The sequence below is a fragment of the Rhincodon typus genome, chromosome 20 (genome assembly GCF_021869965.1).
Source record: "Rhincodon typus isolate 14 chromosome 20, sRhiTyp1.1, whole genome shotgun sequence".
NCBI lineage: Eukaryota > Metazoa > Chordata > Chondrichthyes > Orectolobiformes > Rhincodontidae > Rhincodon > Rhincodon typus.
Window position 1 is genome coordinate 46,377,159 of NC_063351.1, and position 21,046 is coordinate 46,398,204.

A 21,046-nucleotide genomic window follows, 5' to 3' on the forward strand; every position below is an offset into this window, starting at 1 on the left:
CCAGCATCTGCAGTTCCTGCTTTCTCTCTCTCTCCATCTCCCTCCTTGTGCTTCTTTATCTCTTTCTGCCTCACTGCAAAGAGTGTCACTCTGTATTGTTACAATAAATGTGGTGTTTAATCACTCACTTCCTGGTGCCCAACCAATGGCCAATCGGACATTGTCCTGTTCCATCCATTGCAAAGAGTTAAAACTCCGACCCAATGAGCAGTGAATTAGCAGAGAAGAATGGTGACTTTTATTGACCCCCCCCACCAACACACAGAATTTCATTTCTGTGTGTTTTAATGATGTAAGTGTCTCCTACCAACATTGATGTCCCTTTATGCTAGTGTGGGATGTAGTCATCACCGGCTAGGCTGGTATCTGATGCCAAAAAACTGAGTGGCTTTCTGGGCCATTTCAGAGAGAACAGTCAACCACATTGCTGTGGGTCAGGAGTCACATGTAGGTCAGCCCGTGTATGGATGACAGATTTCTTTCCCTAAAGGATATTCATGAATCAGATGGGCGTTTTTTTTTCACAATAATCAACAATGGACTCCATCAGACTCGCTTTTAATTCCAAAGTTTCTTCAAATATTGAACTTAAGTTTCACCACCTGTAATAGTGGGATTGAATTTATGTTCCGAGAGCATTAGCCTTGGCATTGACGGTGGTGTTGGTGATGGTGGAGGCGGGGGGAGGTCTAGATTACACGTCTGACAACATCACCACTACATCTACATTAGGAATAAAAACAGAAATTGCTGGAGAAGCTCAGCAGGTCTGGCAGCATCAGTGGAGAGAGAAAAAAATGTTAGTCACATTGGATTCGAAAAATTAACTCAGTTTCTCTCTCTACAGATCCTGCCAGATCTGCTGAGTTTCTCCAGCAATTTCTGACATCGCCATCATTGGGTCCTGATCAATGTCATAACGGCTCTAGTGAACAGTCAGCCTCAGTGTGTGCCTGTCAGGAAACCCCAGCAGGATTTTCAAACAATTCCCACTGCAATGAAAGTTTAATTGTGTGACTTGTAGGGACCCAAGGGAAAAATAGTTAATGTGAGAGCGAAGGAAGTCCAAACTTTCCTACCAGGCCTGAACCTGACAGTGTCACCTCACCCATAGTCTGCACAGTTTATCTGAGAGAGTGATCTCTGCCCTCACGTTTGCAGACCCTGTACCTATCCCTGAATGCTCTCAACTACTTTTTATACTTTCTGATACTGAAGAAACCTGCTACTGGAACAGGGACCCCTGGTACCCTCCAACAGCTCTCTGTTCTGGAAAGACCATGGACAGAAGGTTATAGGGATCTGAGTGACATGAGCTGTAGAATCATAGAATTTTACAGTACAGAAGGAGACCATTCGACCCATCACGTCTGTGTTGGCTCCCAGCTTGTCCCATTCTCCAACTTTTCCACACAGAGGGTGGCTCATGTGTGGAAAGAACTACCAGAGGAAGTGATGGATAGAGGTACAGTTACAACATGTAAATTTGGATAGGTATGTGAATAGGAAAGGTTTTGAGGGATCTTGGCCAAATGCAGGCAGGTGGGACTAGTTTAGTTTGATTTGATTCGATTTGATTTATTGTTGTCACATGTACTGAGGTACAGTGAAAAGTGTTGTTTTGCATGCTATACAGGCAGATCATACCAAAAATCTGGTCGGCATGGATGAGTTGGAACGTAGGGTCTGTTTCCTGTGACTTTATGACTTGCGATCTCCATAGCCCCTTAACATTCATCCCTTTCTAATATGTATCCAGCTCTCTTTTGAAACCTACTCCGCCACTCTCCCAAGGCAGCGTATTCCAAATCCTTACAACTCTCTGAGTAAAGAAATTTCTCCTCATCTCACTCTTGGCTTTCTTGCTGACATCTTGAAATTATGATCCCCAGTTACTGACATACCATATGGTGGAAATAGAATATCGTTCTTTGCCCCGTCAAAATTATTTATAGCTTTGAACACTTCAATAAGGTCACGTCTTAATCTTCTCTGCTCCAAGGAGAATAAGCCCAATTTCTCTAAATTTTCCTTGCACCTAAAATCCCTCATTCTTGGTATCATTCTGGTAAATCTCCTTTGAACTCTCTCCAGGGCTTTAACATCCTTCCTTAATAAGGTGCCCAAAACTGAATACAATGCTCAAAATGTGGTCTGACCAATGATTTGTAGAGGTGCAGCATCACTTCCTTGCTTTTATACACTATACCTCTATTTGCATAAGATAGGAATATCTTATAAACCTTCTTAACAACTGATACAGCTTGCCTGGCCACCTTTAGAGAACCATGCATGTGAACTCTAAGGTGACTGTACTCCTGCTTTCCCCTCAAAGTTGTGGCGAGATTTGTTGTAGATTCAAACAAAAAATCCAGCGAGACCAACCTCGATGTCAGGAGCATCTCGCCGCAGCTTTTTCTAAGTGGAGAGGCCAGTTTCTCGCCAGGCAGTGTTAAGTCATCAGGTGAGGGGTTATTGCTTGTTAAACACCTCACTAACTCCATGACTCACCTCATTTTAATACACAGCTTCGTATTTTGCCAAAGAAACCAAATTCTCAGCATGGAAGTCTCCATCCATGGGAGATAGGTTTCAGTCAGGAAATCTGGTACATTGAGCGAAGAGCAATCTCCCATTCCAGCCCAGGGCCTTGGAAACAGTTAGTGTTCAGGGTGGTCAGAATCAGGGAGCTGTCTGTGAAGGGGTGCGGAGCTGAATGTTGCGCAGTTTGCTGTCTGCCGTGGCCATTTCTGCCGTATTGTGAACTGTATTGAATGAGAGCAGCTTAGGACTGACGCCGTTTGGGCTTTCAAAGGCGGTGTGGATGCAAGGGGTGATGTTAGCTGATATCCAGTGAGTAGTGAGTTGTTCTGGGAATGGCATGTGGGATGGTGGGGATGGAATCAAATGTGAGGGACACTGTAAGGTCTTGAAGGTAGTTAATGAGGTGCATTTGGTAAGATCCTCACAGGCTCCTGACCAGTTGATCATGGCTTGTGTGGGGACAGTGTTAGCAGAGAACCATCTGACTTGCAGCCAGAAAAGCACCCAAATATCTTTGTCTCTCTTTTCTGTCCTGCGTGGAGGTACTAAAAATTTCCAAGAATGGTTAGCTGTCTTCTCTTCATCTTTTTATGAAAATCCTGTATTGAAGGAGGAATAAAATGCCTTCAGACACAGTGAAAGGACAGATTCTCAATCAGTGAATGAAAGAGAGCATTGGTGTGTGAACAAACTTGCGTTGCAGCAAATAGCAGAGAATTAAAAAGGAATTGAATGGTAGAGAGAGAAAGAAACACATCAAATTGTGTGGACCAGACTAGTGTTATTGAACAGTGTTCCTCTGTTTATTTTTAACCTGTAATATCCTTGTCATGCCTGGTTTTGTATGTCTGTTTATGAAGGGGGACAGGGGATTTGAAAACAGTCAAGTTTAAGTGGTAGATTCATAAGTCATCAATGCCTATTTACTAATTGTCATCATTTAGGGAAAATTTGTTTGTTGTAAATAGTTATTCCCAGGGTGGGACAACTCTAAAATACAATTCCATAAAAGATTTCTCGATGAGGAATCTTCATAAATGCAACTTTTGTAAAGTCGACTTAAAGACCTCAATTAAAACGTAATTTTGTGCTTAGCGAAGTATTTCAAAGCACTTTGTGCTAATGTGTAACTGCAAACTAATGTCAGGAGGAGAATTCCAGTTGGTTGACCATCTTTCCTTTAAATGAAGATCAGCAGGGAATCTATCCACACGATTAACCTGAGCTTTATGATACTGCACACCTCTGATTTCCTTCACTATCTTCCTATCTGGAAATGTCTCAAATTTAAGACTTTCATCCTGATATTCAAACCCTTCTCTGGCCTTGCCCAGTCTCCGTAACCTACCTCACAAAAGATCTCTTAGATTTCTAACCATGAACTGTTTGGCACCAAACCCATTCCTCACCAACTAATCCCCCTCCAAACCCCCAAAGCCCAGTTCTGTATTCATCATCCCACAAAGGGTGGCCATGACTTCAGCTATCCGGTTCCCAAATTCCGGAATTCCCTCTTGCCATCTTCCCTCTCCTCCTTTAAGTTGCTTCCGTAAACTTCCCTCTTCAAATCAAGCATTTGCCTCTCCTAATATCCCCTTGTGTAGTCCAGTCCAGCATTTTGCTGAGGTGAAGCACCTTAGGATGTTTTACAATGTGAAAGGCATTTCTATATGCAAGTTATTGTTGATCCTTCCATTCCTAACTCCTGCCATCCTTGCCCCCTCCAAATCCTGGAGGCAGCTATTAAGCTTGAAAAAAGCAGTTCATCACCTGTCTTACCCTCAAGGTAATCAGAGGGTCTAGGTCGTGGCACAACCACACTGGTTCAGGATGATAGCTCACTGCCACATTCTCTGGGGCACTGAGGGATGGGCAACAAATACTGGCCCAGCCGGTGATGCCTATGTCCCAAAATTGTAAGAACCTTAACTGATCTTCATCCCCATTCACTTATATCTAGAGGACTGGAGTACAAGGATGCAGAATTAATGCTGCAGTATACACTAGATCCCACTTGGAGTGCTTTGTGCAGAACTGGCTACTACACCTTAGGAAGGATGGATTGGTCTTGGAGGGAGTATAATATAGGTTTACTAGTATGATACCTGCACTTCAGGGGTTAATTTATGAGGAGAGATTATACAATTTAGGCCTGTTTTCTTGAGAATTTAGGGCTGATCTGGCCAAAGTCTTCAAGATATTGACAGGAAAAGATGATAGATAAAGATAACTGGATCCTCAGCTTTCTGACCCATGGGCCACAATCAGAGAGGATAGGTAACTGCACCTCCTCCACAATAACACTCAGCACTGGAGCCCCCTAAGGATGCGTCCTCAGGCCCCTAATGTACTCCCTGTATACCTACGACTGTGTTGCCAAATTCCAAATGAAAGCCATCTACAAGTTCGCTGACGACACCACCGTAGTGGGACGGATATCTAACAAAGAAGCGTCAAAATACAGAAAGGAGATAGAGGCTCAGTGATGTGGTGCGATGAAAACAATCTGTCTCTCAACGTCGGCAAAACTAAAGAACTGATCACTAATTTCAGAAAGAAAGGAGGAGAACACGCCCCCATCTGCATCAACAGCACTGAGGTTGAGAGGGTGAAGAGCATCAAGTTCCTCAGAGTGACAATAACCGACTATCTGTCCTGGACTTCCCACGTAAATGTGACAGTCAAGAAGGCAAACAACGCCTCTTCTTCCTCAGGCGGCTCAGGAAATTTGGCATGTCCATAAGGTCCCTCACCAACTCCTACAGATGCACCATTGAAAGCGTACTGTCCGGGTGCATAATGGCCTGGTATGGCAACTGCTCTGTCCAAGCCCGTAAGAAACTACAGAAATGGTGTGTACAGCCCAGACCATCACAGAAACCAACCTCCCATCCATGGTTAGTAGGAACTGCAGACGCTGGAGAATCCGAGACAACAAGGTGCAGAGCTGAATGAACACAGCAGGCCAAGCAGCATCATAGGAGCAGGAAGGCTGACGTTTCGGGCCTAGACCCTTCTTGGCCTGCTGTGTTCATCCAGCTCTGCACCTTGTTGTCTCCCATCCATGGACTGCATTTACATGGTTTGCTGCCATGGAAAGGTGGCCAACATCATCAAAGACCCATTGCACCCTGGTAATGATCTCCTACAACGTATTCCGTCACGGAGAAGATACAGAAACCTCAACACACGCACCAGCAGGTTCAGGAACAGCTTCTTTCTGGCCATTGGCAGACTGCTGAATGGACTCCAGCCCCAAATAATGTAACCTGCAATGTAACCTGTATGACTCTACGTCTTTTTAATCTGCACATCCTTTGTTTGCTGTGATCTGCCTGTACCACTCATAAACAAAGCTTTTCACTATATTTTAGTACACGTGAAAATAAAAATTCAATCAATCAATAAACTATTTCCACTGGTTGGGGATTCTAGAACCAGGGGGCATAGTCTGAGAATTAGGGCCAGATCATACAGGAGAGATGTTAGGAAGCACTTCTGCACACAAAGGGTGGGAGAGATTTGGAACGCTCTTCCACAAACGACAATGAGAATTGTTGTTGGTTTTAAATCTGAGGTAGATAATTTTTTTGTTAAAGGGTATGTGAAATGTGAAATTTTTGTCTTAAGGGATATGAGCCAAAGGCAGGTAAATAGAGTCAGGCTGCCGTGATTGAATGGCAGAATAGGCTCAAGGGGCAGAGGCCTACTCATGTTCCTATGTTCCAAACATGCATAGGTTTGTTATGAGACGTGTAAGAATTAGTTGTGGATATGATCTGATTAATTGTGATGTCCTCTATAGTAAATAGCTGACTTACATTATCCAAACTGGCAGAAGAGGCGTACTCTATCAGAGTACTACCATACAATCAAGCAAACATGAACTAACATGCTTGAATCAAAATGGGAGGAAATTTGTGGTAGGATACTGTTCAAAGAGGATCTCTAAAGGCCTTTAAGGAGTCTCTGGGTTTAGATGTAGCCTACACATCAACAGGGTAACATATTAGTAATCAGTCATTGCCTTTAATTCTGTTAACCACATTATTGTAGGGTGTTGAGAGTGGAAAGGCCCATAAGCTGAAACAAACTGTTTGTTGTGGGTGGTGTATGTTCTCACCCATTTGGAACTCATTGGCCATGCTTTTAAACACAGCCTTTGTCCATTATTCACATGGCACTCACACAACAACGTTCACAGAGGTTACAGTATCGCAAATTCTTCAGTCCATTGAGCTGTACAGACTCTTTAACTGGAGATCTTACACAAGTGCTGGAAAATGGGATTAGAATAGTTCCCATTCTATTGGTAGTTTTTTTTTACCAGTGTGGACATGAAGGGCCAAAGAGCCTTTTTCTCTGCTGTAGGCCTCAATTACTTCAGTGTTAAATTCACTCTGCCCTCCCCCACCCCACCCCCAGCCCTGATCTGTCACCATATCTTTTTATTAAATCTAGAAGATAAAGTTAGTATTAGTAATGATAACCATGATAATCATCATTGGTTGAAGAAAACCTATTGGGTTCACTCACATCCTTTAGGGAGGGAAATCTGCCATCCTTACGTGGCCTGGCCTATATGTGAGTCCAGACCCACAACAATGTGGTTGTCTCTCAAATGCTCTATTGAATTGGCCTAGCTTCAGTTCAAGGGAATGGGCATGCTGTCTACATCCCATGTAGAAATAAAAACAAATTATACATCTAATTTTCTATTCAATAATGTTTTAATTCATTAGATAGGTCTTCACTGGCTAGGGTGCATTTATTGCATACTGGGTCACTATTGGACTAGCTTCTAATACCAGGTTTTTATGAAATTCACATTTCACTGGTGGGATTGGAACGAATTCCCTCAGAATATTTTTGGGTATCATGGATTATTAATCCAGTGACATTCCCACTATACCATCCCTACCCTCCTCCCTGCATTTCCTGTTCCCTTGGAAATCCTTTGTGGGGACTGGGAAATTTGGTTTCTGTCCCACTTAGCAGTGAGGTAAGGGGGAAATCAATCAGCAGAAATAATCTTGCCCTCTTTGACTTCCTGATCTTTAATGAGTTTATTTCCCTCTCAGGCGTTCTCCACTCCAATATAAAAATGCTCAATTTCCTGAGCCTGTGGCAGTGGAGCCAATATGCAGCCAATGTTTCATCTTTATCTCCAACTCTGGGACGTTGAAGTTTAATCTGGAAAACTTGACAGGCAGACTTGGCTGAAATTAGTTTGTGGAAACAGGTCAGGAATCAAACATGATGTAGAGGTGCCGGTGTTGGACTTGGGTGGACAAAGTCAAAGTCACCTGACAAAGGAGCAGTGCTCCGAAGGCTTGTGATTCCAAATAAACCTGATGGACTACAAGCTGGTGTCGTGTGATTTCTGACTGAGATGTTGCAGGGTACACTCACGGACCCATTTTGGTGTCGTGCATCCTGAGTCCGTGTCATATGCAAACACTCATTTTCCTCACCCCTTCTCCCTCACCCTTAACAAAATGGGAACCAATCTGCAGAGCGCAGTGTAAATACTGCCTCTTGCTGTTCAGTTCCCCAGGGTCAGAAGGAAGAATAACAAGGAGTAGGGAAGTAGGTTGAAATCTGTTGACCTTTCTGAGTGTAACAGTGGAAATCCTATGGATTGTTTTTTCAAACTGCTGCGTTGTATAGTTACTGTTAAAACAAAGACATGCTTGCAGTTCTAACTTTCTAATTTGCTAATGATTTCAGGATGTCACAAAGTACTTTACAACAAGTGAAGCACTTTTCAAGTGCAGTCACTGTTCAAACGTACAAAATGAAAAAGCAAGCAGCAAAGTGATAATTGCATGTCATTTGTTTCTCTTCACTTCAGTTGAGATATAAATATTATGCCAGGAGGCCAAAGGGAACTAAAGCTACTCTTCTTTGATAAAGTGGGATCTATGAAGTCTGCCTTAAAGAGCAATTGAGGCTTGGGTTTGACATCTCACCCAGAATGCGGCACCTCTGACAGTGCAGCACTCTCAGTATGGCACAACAGTGTCATGGAGTCATAGAGATGTACAGCACGGAAACAGGCCCTTTGGTCCAACTCGTCCATGCTGACCAGATATCCTAAATTTAATCTAGTCCAATTTGCCAGCATTTGGCCCATATTCCTCTAAACCCTTCCTATTCATGTATCCATCCAGATACCTTTTAAATGCTGTAATTGTACCAGCCTCCACCACTTCCTCTGGCAGCTTGTTCCATACATGCACCACCTCTGCGTGAAAATGTTGCCCCTTAGGTCCTTTCTAGATCTTTCCCCTCTCTCCTTAAACCTATGCCCTCTAGTTTTGGACTCCCCTACCCTGGGAAAAGATCTTGTCTATTCACCCTATCTATGCCTCTCGTGATTTTATAAACTTCTATAGGGTCACCCCTCAGCCTCTGACACGCCAGGGAAAATAGCCCCAGCCTATTTAACCTCTCCCTATAGCTCAAAGCCTCCTACCCTAGCGACGTCTGAACCCTTTCAAGTTTAACAATATTTTTCCTATAGCAGGGAGACCAGAATTGAACTCAGTATTCCAAAAGTGGCCTTACCAATGTACTGTACAGCCGCAACATGACTTCCCAACTCCTTTACACAATGCAGCCAAGCGTGTTAGAAGCATTCTTCACCACCCTGTCTTCCTGCAACTCCAGTGTAATGAATCTGCAACCCAAGGTCTCTTTGTTTGGCAATCCAGGTCTTGTGCTGGAGACTCTAAACTGAATCCACAGTTAATGTTTTATCATGCAGATGCTATGACATAGTCACATCAATTGCTCTTGGGCCCTTTCACACCTCTGAAGGTGGCCTCAGAGATGCCAGCATGCATCAGCTCTTTAAACCAGAACCTTTCAGCCCCCACTTACCTGGACTGAGAATGTCCGATTGCAGCCTTGGCTTCTAAACAGAATTCCTCTGTGCTAGGTGTCCTGGTGAAATGGTTAAATTGAAAACGTCCCATGTTGTCAACGCTAGCTTGTGCGGATTGAACAATTTTCAGGAAATTAAAATGTAAACAGAAAACAGTATTTTTATACTGCATGAGAAAGATGTTCCAATTGGGTAGTAAGTGAACTTTGGTTGGTAAAAGCATTGCCGTGGAGAATGCATCTGTTAGGTGATGACTGACAGTTAACTGCAATGCTTGGTTTAAATTTAAACAAGGCAGGTTGCCTCTGATTGGTAAGACATTAGAGCGACAAATGAACCGAGGACAGCTGTCAGCGGTGTGTTGAGTTCTTCAGTGTCACCAAATGATTATATGAAGTGGTTAACAAAGTTTTCAAAGCCCATCACATCCCCTTAGCAACTGATAGACTTGTATAACAGCTTTCGCTTAGACCTGAGTAAATTGCGGTGACTGGAATTATTCTTAAATTGTCACCATATGGCCTTCTGTGCCCCTTCAAGACTCAATGCTACACAACACACAAAACTAATAAAAAAAATCAAATTCTTCCACTGCTGGTAAATAAATTGGATAAGTACATACCCAGCTGTCCAACAGTGAGTGCCAAATATTACTTGGACTTTCTCTGCACCATACCACATTAATCTCTTTTTCTAATAAATGATGTCAATATTCTCTTACCCATTGTTGATAGTGCAACAACATTGGGGAACTCTAAACTCTTGCCACTCAATTTTCTAAACAACAATTGCTTGCATTTACTTAGCACCTTTAACATGGTAAAGCAAGGGTGCATTGTCAGAGAGATTATGACATCGGACCCTCCAAGGAACTTTGAGTAAAATGGTCATCAGTTGCTGACCAGGCTATTCATAATCCTCGCCTCCTGTTTGACTCCAGGCTGAGTTTCTGACCAGATTTCATCTCCGTCACAATTTCCACCTCTGTGTCTGCCTCAGCAAATTTGATGATAGAACGTTAATCCTTCGTTTGTCAAATCCTAATTTGGAAATTCCATCTTCTCCTTGATAGCGGCCTAACCATTACTTTCCATATACCCCTACCATGTACCTATTCTCCTCACTGACCTACATTGGCACCTGGTTTAGCTCCACCAAACTGAATATTTTCAAGAATCCACTCAAAGCCTTTGTTATCTTTGTTAACCACTATGAGAATTATAACTTCCTGTCTCTCCATTCTTCTGATTGGCCTACTCTGCATCGTCATCTCTTTTATCTCTCACTAGTTCTGAGATGAAGGTTTCAGCCTGGAATACTACTTCTGTCTTAGTCTTCCCTCCACGACTGTTACTCACTGCTTTCTGCTTAGCCACTCAGATCCACTGACTGAGTATCTGAATGCAACAATGTTCATAAAGTGGTAAATGCATTTTCTTCTGAAAACTTTTCTCCTAGGTTGAATAGATGCTGTAGCTGTATCTTCTTTCACCTAAGTCCTGTTGTGTAAGGTTCCAAAAGGGTGAATGTTGGAAATCTCATTTGGCTCCATCCAATCTGATGATGTTACACAGTCTTGGAAGTAAATCAAGGAGTCTAGCTCGACATCCTGATGTCAGACATGTCATCTCTCAATCCTGATAGTCTGAGTTTACAGGCCTAATCGTCAGTGTAACTTGTACCAAAAAGCAATAAACTGTTGCTAAGACAAGTTCCTCTTCTTATTAAGACTCACAAGTCATTTACCCTCTATCTACTGCTAACCAAACAGCGTTTTGGAATCAGTATACGATGGTAATGCACCACCCCAACCAAAAGCTGCCAATAATTAGTTCCACAGATATACACCATGGTGATCAGTGGTGGGATCATTGCTTAGCCACCTCAAAGTATCAACAGTGAGAAAGAGCATTCAACTCTTGGAGACCACTTTGCGACAAACGACTGCACCTCCCAGTCGCGAACCACTTCAACTCCCCTCCCACTCCTTGGACGACATGTCCATCCTGGGCCTCCTCCAGTGCCACAATGATGCCACCCGAAGGTTGCAGGAACAGCATCTCATATTTCGCTTGGGAATCCTGCAGCCCAATGCTATCAATGTGGACTTCACAAGCTTCAAAATCTCCCCTCCCCCTACCGCACCCCAAAACCAGCCCAGCTCATCCCCACCTCCCTAACCTGTCTGTCCTTCATCCCACCTATCCACTCCTCCCACCTCAACCCCCACACCCACCTCCTACCTACCAGCCTCATCCCCGCCTCCTTGACCTGTCCGTCCTCCCTGGACTGACCAATCCCCACCCTAACTCCCCACCTACACTCACCTTTACTGGCTCCATCCCCGCCTCTTTGACCTGTCTGTCTCCTCTCCAGCTATCTGCTCCTTTATCCATCTTCCATCCGCCTCCCCCTCTCTCCCTATTTATTTCAGAATCCCCTTCCCCTCCCCCATTTCTGAAGAAGGGTCCAGGCCCGAGTCCTGCTGCTCTGACGCTGCTTGGCCTGCTGTGTTCATCCAGCTCTACACCTTGTTATCTCAACTCAGGAGAAAATGGGTTTCCCACTTTACAACCATTATTGTTTTCAGTTATTCAGTCAACAGCTTGAAGAGGTTGTGCGGAGAAGCAGTCTGTGGCAATTGTAGTGGGGCAGCAGGACAGAAGAATGACTCCAACCTGAAAACTTCACCTCAGAGCTAGTAGGAGAATCAAGAGAGATGTGTGGGGTAGTAAGAGAGTGAAGACTAGTCACTCTTAGCAAATACAGAGACCTTTGAGAAGAAGGTTCTGTAGGGGCTATCCCAATTTGAGGTCTGTCTGGCAAGCAACTATTTCGGAACTCTGTGCATAAAGTTTCGGCAAAGAGAGGAAACTTTAAACGAACAGTGCAACGACCAACCTGGAAAGGAAAGAAGCAAAGAAGGAGCACTTCCAGGTGATCATGAACCTTACTGCTATAATTTAAACTCCTAGGCTGATTATGCGGGAAGATTCATTGAAGTCACAGATATAGAAAAATCAGGAACAGGGATCTGCATTATGTATTAGGCCAAGGAGGGTGGGAATGAGCCAATTAAAAGCATAGAAGCATAGAAAATAGGTGTAGGAATAGGCCATTCAGCCCTTCCAGCCTGCTCTGTCATTCTGACTTATTACCTTCTTCCTACTTTCTCCCCACACCTTTAGATCCCTTTAGCTCTAAGAACTGTATCTAACTCCTTCTTGAAAGCATTCAGTATTTGGCCTCAACTACTTTCTCAACCATTCCACAGGATCACCACTCTATGGGTGAAGAAATTTCTCCTGTTCTCAGTTCTAAATAGCCTAGCCTGTATCCTTAGACTGTAATCCCTGGTCCTGGACTCCCCACTCATCAGGAACATCCTTCCTATATTTACCCTGTACAGTCCTGTTAGAACTTTATAGGTTTTTATTGTGCCCTTGAAAAAGTAAGAAAACTCCATCTGGACTGCATTAGGCAGAAAAATCTCCAGTAAGCAGGACAGAGATACAGTATTGCCATTTAACAGAACTTAAAAGCTTAAAAGAAGTAAAAGATGACAATATTGTCATAATACAGAATTTTAAGCTTGATTAGAAAAAAATAGTGTGTTATAATGTAAAGTTTAAAAGCCTGAAGACATTTTAAACAAGAGAATGAAAAAATATTTGACATACTGAAAGATTAAGAGCTTAAAATCCAATAGATTACTAACAACTTTGAAATGCTACAAATTTAAAACAGCTTTAAAGCAATGGTAATTACTGACCATATTTAGATAAAATGTCAGGAAAAATGATTGTGCCACAAAGATTTCATGTTGGAGAGGAGCCAAAAAGAACACATGATTGGACATCCTGGAAAGAACAGTTCTAAAGATACAGAATTTCTTCAAGATTAATTATTCAATGTCTAGTAAAACAGATAAACACAATATTGTATATAATAGATCTTTTGACTGGTGACATTATTAATCACTAAATATAACAAAATTACTGGTGTTTTTGAAGATGTTCTAACAGCTTTTGATAATTACTTTAATCTTAGAACAAATAGATTTCCAAAAGGGTGAGAGTTAACAGAAGAGATCAGCATTCTGAAGAATCTGTAAATAATTTCATTAATAACCTGTATAGATTAGATGTGAGCTGTGATTGTGGAACTCATGACAGGCCAAATTATTGTTGGAATTATTAATGAGTTTTTGCCAGATTTAATATAGCCCAAGAAAAATTTGATTCTGAAGAAATATATTTAAACCAGGTGGGATGATGGCTCAATGATTAGCACTGCAGCCTCACAGCAACAGGGACCTGGGTTCGAATGCATCCTTGGGTGACTATCTGCGTGGAGTTGGTATGTTTTCCCTGTTTCTATGTGGGCTTCATCTGGGTGCTCCAGTTTCCTCCCACAGTCCAAAGATATGCAGGTTAGGTGGATTGGCCGTGCTAAATTGCCCCATAATATCCAGGGATATGTAGGTTAGCCATGGTAAAAGTGGTGATTGTGTGGGATATTCTTCAGAGAGTCAGTGCAGTCTCAAAGGCACAAATGGCTTCTTTCTGCGCTATAGGAATTCTTGTTCTTATGATTTATGACAATCTGACAGATTTTTTCACCCTTAACGATACCAGTTTTTCTTTCTCCGGTTTTTAAAACTGGATTCAAAATGATGGTTTCTCATACTGCCTGACCTATTTGCCTGGGCCCCTTCAGCAGATCAGTAACATAACTGCTACATCTCAACAGTATGACAAAGTACTGCAATCAGAAGAGAAGAACCAACTTTGAGGTTAGTTAAGATCTACTACAAAGTCCTCATAGAAGAAATAGCTGAGGTGCTGCCCAAACCATATGTGATACCTTTTTGAGGTGTTATGACTGTAGTTTCTCCTTGTATATTCACCCAGCCTATCTTTGGATCTTATTTATTTTCTCTCCTGGAGCTGACCATCAATGTTATGGCTCTGCTGGCTGTCTCTCTGTTTGATATTATATTCCACTGACCTAGTTTCTCATTCCCTGACCTGATGTATATTCTTTCACTGCCGAGCCTGCATTTTTGAAATTTTTATTCATTTTTCAATGGAATAAGCGACCACACAACGTTCCACCCAACAGGCATTCAATGTTCCGCAAATCCTGGGATCAAGTTCAGTTGACTGGCATTTGAGGCTAAGTGATAATAATTTGAGGTGACATAGAGTTTTGCTAAACTGGATCAATCATCAAAGAGTTAGCCTATTGATTCATGCCACAACTACAAATCAACCTCCCAAACTGGAACAAGCTGGGAGCCTTGGAATCTTTGTATATGGTGCAGAAAAGGCTACGACAGGTAGTGCATCTGTTTACATCCTATTTGAGTGTGTGTGTGTGTGTGTGTTTGTATGTGTGTATGTCTGTGTGTGCGTGTGTGTATGTGTGTGTGTACATGAGTGTGTGTGTATGTGTGTGTGTGTATACATCTGTGTGTCTGTGTGTGCGTGTGTCTATGTGTGTGCGTGTGTGTGTGTGTGTGTGCGTGCGTGTGTGTGTGTGTCTGTGTCTGTGTGTGTGTGTATACGTCTGTGTGTCTGTGCGTGTGTGTCTATGTGTGTGCGTGTGTGTATGTGCACATGCATGCGCGCGCGCATGCGCGCGAGCGTGTGTGTGTGAGGATGGGACCAGCCTTATTAGGTTAGCTCAGTTGACTGCACAGCTGGTTTCTGGTGTACAATGACACTAACAGTATGGTGGCCCTCAGGTTAAACTCACCACCAGTCGCCTCTCTGGAACAAGAGAGCAGACCTCTGGGGCTATGGTGACTTTACCTATGGCCCTATTAACCAAAATTTGCTTGTGTATCTGTACCCTGAGAGTAAGTGTGTCCTAATGTCCTTGTGAGTGTCTGCTACTGCTATTGGAGCTAGGTTGTAGGCCAGCCATGTGGAAATGACCAGTATATACCCTGTAAAATTCAAACCTAGGTCACGGGATTGGTTTGTAGAAAGACACCAATGCCATCCCAAATTTGCACAGCTCGATCACCGCAACATCTGGCTGCCTCAAATTATTGCTAATTTCAGAATGAAATCATCCTTCCTGGCAAATTTTTCTATTTATCATCTTCCAAAGTGTGTGCTCCTCTAACACTGTATGTCTGTACTAACATAACCATAACATATTAGCTGCACTTCCAGCAGCCACACCCTTAGCTCCAATGTGGAGCAGATTGTAAGTTCAAATCCTACTCCAGTGACATGAGCACCAAATGAGGATAGTCCTCCAGTGTAGCACTCAGGGAGGGTCAAACTGCAGAAGGTGCTATGCTTTGGGTGAGACATTAAACCAAGCTCCCGTTCCCTGTAAAAATGTCAATGGCATTTATTTGAAGAATTTGGGGGGGCATAGCCTCAAAACAATGCAGAGCAGATTCAGGACTGAGTTAAGGAGGAATTTCTTCAACCAAAGGGTTGTGAATCTGTGGAATTCCCTGCCCAGTGAAGCAGTTGAGCCTACCTCATTGAATGTTTTTAAGGCAAAGATAGATAGATTTTTGAAGAATAAAGGTATTAAAAGTTATGGTGAGCGGGTGGGTAGGTGGAACTGAGTCCACGAAAAGATCAGCCATGATCTGATTGAAGGGCGGAGCAGGCTCAGATGGCCTACTCCTGCTCTTATTTTTTATGTTCTTACGTTCTAAGGTTGGTGAAAACTCTTCAGGGTCATCTCCCAACATTCATCCTCCAGCCAACATCATTAAAACAATAGAGTATCTGTTAATCACCACCTCACTGTTTGCAGAAGTGTACAGTATGCAAATTGACTTCTCTATTTCCTACATTATAACAGGGACAAATGTCCACTCCCTCCACCACCGACGCTCAGTAGCAGCAGTGTGTACTATCTACAAGATGCACTGCAGAAATTCACCAAAGATCCTCAGCCAGCACCTTCCAAACCCTCGACCACTTCCACCTCATAGGACAAGGGCAGCAGATAATGGGAACACCACCCCCTGCAAGTTCCCCTCCAACCCACTCATCGTCCCAACTTGACAATATGTCGTCGATCTTTCACTGTCATTGGGTCAACATCCTGGAATTTTCTCTGTAAAGGCATTGTGGGTCAACCTACAGCAAATACACTTACGGGTGGTTCAAGAAGGCAGCTCACCGCCCCCTTCTCCAGGGCAACTAGGGACGGGCAATAAATGCTGGGCCCAGCCAGTGACACCCACGACCTGTGTGGGAATGAAGAAAATACAATAATTCATTGGATGTCTTTGGGACACCTGTTGTTGTGGAAAGTGCTATATAAATGCAATGGTTTTGTTTTCTTGATGAGGTAGCCGAGGTATTGACCAATGCCTCCATTACCCCTGTATATGAAAAGCACCCTCATAACCATGGTTTGCTTTGTCGTAGGTCTGTGCAGCTGAATGGACGGCCGCTACTAATGGTAGACGATGAAACATTTCCCGAACTAAAACCGCGAACTCTCCGAGCTGGAAGAATTGTGGTAATTCCCCCTCTCTCCATTGGATTCTATGTGGTGAAGAATGCCAACGCCCCGTCTTGCAAATTCCGATAGCCAGGATGCCCAGATGCCTGGTCTTGAACATTAATGTAAAACAAAAACAGCTGACCATTTCCGTTCCTGTCTGAAACCCCTCTGAAAACAGGGCCTCAAGGCTCCCAGAAAGCTCAAAATGTGATGTCCCGTCTTACACACCTCCTCCCCACACAGCGGCAGCCCCCCTTCCTCCCCTTCCATGATCCCGATCTTGCTTGACACATTGTTATCTGCTTCAGGTAGCAGCTCAGAGGCTACAGCAATTGTAATCGTCTTCAATGAATGACCTTTCCTTTAAAAAAACAGCACCATCATCCCAGCATGTTTACTGCTCAGACAACACGTGAAAACTGAACTGCATTATACAATGCCTCAGGCACCTTCTGTACAGAAGAGTTATTTTTCTAGTCAGATAACACAAATCAGACTCAAATATCCCTGGTAACCTCTTCAAAACATCCAATTAGTCACTTTTCTATTGTCCGTCTGGTCTGTGTAAACGGAAGAAAATGTGTTTCCACGTTTGCAAACTAACTTATCACCAGCTTCCCTGATGTTTCAACGTAGCATTTCCTCTGTGCATAACTGAGTAACCCATGCCTGGAGCAACTGCTACTGGGCAGTTGCTCTGACTGGTCGCAGGGACCCTTAGGTTGGGAGGTGTAAGGTTAGAAGTGAGAGCAATGTTGAGCAAATCACCTACACTACTGTGCCCAACTCCATTTGACCACTTCTGGAAAGGTATATGCATTAATGAAGCCTGATTCGGGGCATGGCCATGCTGTCTCGGTAACGAGGGTGACTAGCCATATAGTTGTCCCATCCCGGGGTTTGGTAGCACCATCAGATAGCATGGGCAGAATCGCAACACATAAGTACTGCGACTAAGCAATGTGTTTCTCTCATTCATAACCTCCTTATTGTTTGCTGAAGGCAGTTTGTGGTACAGGATTATTCTCTGCATTAAACACTGGCACGAATTCCATCCAAGTATCCAATTGCTGTTTTCTTCCTTTCTTCTGGATGTCGCTGAATGATACAATTACAGAAAAGGCCCATTGTGTCTCTGTCTGTTTGTGGATGCAGCCTGGCCAATAAGTCTCACTGACCTGGTCTTTTCCCATAGCCCAAGAATTCTTTCTTTTCTCTCTGTGAAGTATTTGTACAATTCCCAAGTTCAAAATAGAACAGGCATTGAGAATTCCACCCCCACCATTCCCCTGCATCGATCCATCCTTGTGACTCATTTAAAAATAAACTTCACCTACGATAGAACACCCCACCGAAAGGGCAGAATCCCAATACATTGCCAGTGAATTTATCAATTAGGACAGCAATTTCCATTCTGTTGTGGGATGGGGGGCGGAATACTTGAATTGCTTTTGCCTCTTCTATTTTGAAAAAGTTCTTGTCATCTCGCATCCACGAGGTATTTACCACAAGGGATTTGCTTCTTGTGGTGAATTAATAAACTATATTAGTTAAACAATTTGCACAGACCCACAACAGCGTCTGTGACAAAGCTTTTGGGAGGGGTAAATTGGCACATAAATGGTTCGGGAGAGACCCAAATGTCAGTCCAAAAACAATGGAAGGAGCTGCAAAGGCTGGACTTCCTTTTCTCACTCCTTTCTGAAGTGAATAACTCATTAACAGAACATTTAGTGACAATCTGTCTTTAAATCTCCATCCCATGCCATCCCTCTCATACCATGCTGATTCTATTCCTTTCACACCATCCCCATCCCTTCTCCCATTCCATATCTCCCACGCCTTCCGTCCACTCCCTCACCAATAACACCCCTGCTACTGAATCCTTACCTGAAATGAAGAACCATCTAGTATTAATAGACAGTTCCAAACAAAAGGGGGAATCAATGAAGGGTCGACTGATTCCTCAATAGTCCCTTCAGTAAGAAAACCTAATCAACTGAATGGCAGAAAGCGAAGCACATATCTGATAAGACTCTTTATCATCAGGGTGAAACGTATGAACTTGTCTCATCCCAATCCTTATGAATCTACATAACCTCTAGAGTTGATATTCCAAAGTTCATATCCCAGGTACCTACAAATGTCTACCCATTAGCCCCATTACCTTGTTTTGTATTCCTTTGCATTTTAATATTATGCAGTAGTGACGTACAGCTAATCACTTAAATGTCGTGTTAAATTGTCCAACAGTACAATGTAATTAGCAGTACCAGAAACAGAAGATATTAACAACACTTAATATATTTGATGCCTTGCTTATAAAAGTATTTACTAAGATGTTCATATATCTTTGAAAGATGAAGAAGCATCATGAGATTATAACTCATATACTTGCCTTATCCAGGACTTTTTTAGCACTATACCATATAGCATGTTCTCGGAACTTTTCTGGCGATTTTTATTTTGTCTTAAAGGTGCTGAAGTTCTATTAAATTATGCAAATCTTTTTTTTTAAATAAAGACTAAACATTAAACCTTTGGACTGTTGAAATCTTCTTTTATTCTGCTTTAGAGAGGTAATGTAATCATTGATATCACACAGCATCATTATAAAGCAGGTTCTGCTTCAGAAGTGCCTCGCACAACTTCCTGATTAAGAATACCACCTTGTTTTATCCACCTAAGAAAAAAAACATATCACAGCATCCAAACCATTTCTGAGCTGATCTTAAGGTTTTGATTTGATTTATTTATTGTAGTCTCGTGTACCGAAGTACACTGAAAAGCTCTGTTTGCGAGCAGTACAGGCAGATCATAGTAAGCAATAGCCTACAGATCATAGGGTGCTTGTACAGAGTGAGACATACAGGTTACACCACACAGGACGTGTATGAAGCAAGATCGACATTAACAAGATCAACATTATTTGAAGTTAGACAGTCCATTCAGCAGTCTAGCAATGGCAGGAAAGAAGTTGTCCTTGAACCTGTTGGTGCGTGTTCAAGCTTCTGTATCTTCTGCCTGACAGGACAGGTTGTAGGAGAGCATTAACTGGGGTGGGAGGGGTCTTTGATAATGTTGGCCACCTTTCCGTGGCAATGGAAGTGTAAATGGAGTCCATGGATGGGAGGTTGGCTTCCATGGTGATCTAGGCTGTGCACACAACTTTCTGTAGTTTCTTGCAGTCCTGGACAGAGCAGTTGCTATACCAGGCTGTTATGCACCTGGACAGAATGCTTTCAATAGTGCATCTGTAAACATTAATGAGGGTCCTTTTGGACATGTCGAATTTCCTGAGCTGCCTGAGGAAGAAGAGGCATTGTTGTGCCTTCTTGACTGTCGCATCTATGTGGGAAGTCCAGGACAGGTTGTTGGTTATCGTCTCTCCGAGGAACTTGACGTTCTCAACCTCCGCCCCATTGATGTAGATGGGGGTGCGTCCTCCTCCTTTCTTTCTGAAGTCAATGATTAGTCCTTTTGTTTTGCTGACATTGAGAGAGAGGTTGTTATCATTGCACCATGTCACCAAGCCCTCTATCTCCTTTCTGTATTCTGGCTCATCATTGTTTGGTCTCCATTCTACCACGGTGGTGTTGTCGGCAAACTTGTAGATGGCGTTCATTCGGAATTTGGCTACACAGTCATGGTACAGGGAGTACAGTAGGGGTCTGAGAACACATCCTTGGGGGGCTCCAGTGTTGAGGGTTATCGTGGGGGAGGTGTGGTTGGCATCCAGTATTTCAACTGGAAATCCATTCTGGATGTGAAGACCGAATAAGATCAGTCCCAAATTTTCTTTGTGTCAGTTTGGTCCTGTGTCTTTACTATACTGCTCCGTTTCTTGGCACATTGATTGAACTGTTGATTGTTGTTGGTTGGATCTGGTGCAATCTGCCCGTGACTGGCACATGAAGAGTCGGTGGAGCTATGTTACAACCTGGTTTCTGCCCCCTGTTATTGTGCCAGCCATTTGCTCTCAGATGAGAAACAAAAATAGAAATTGCCGGAAAAGCTCAACAGGTCTGGCAGCATCTGTGGGGAGAAATCAGAGTTAACATTTCAGGTCATAAGAACATAAGAAATAGGAGCAGGAGTAGGCCGTCCGGCCCTTCGAGCCTG

General features: G+C 43.1%; 1 protein-coding gene across 1 annotated transcript in view; it reads left to right on the forward strand.

The window, feature by feature from the left end:
• Positions 1 to 19,420, forward strand: part of hpse2 (heparanase 2) — a 301,179-nt gene extending 281,759 nt beyond the window's left edge. The window contains exon 10 of the mRNA XM_048609227.1: positions 16,846 to 19,420. Coding sequence (XP_048465184.1) covers positions 16,846 to 17,011 — 166 coding nt within the window. The 3' untranslated portion in view covers positions 17,012 to 19,420. The remainder of the gene's footprint in view (positions 1 to 16,845) is intronic.
• Positions 19,421 to 21,046: the final 1,626 nt, after the last annotated feature.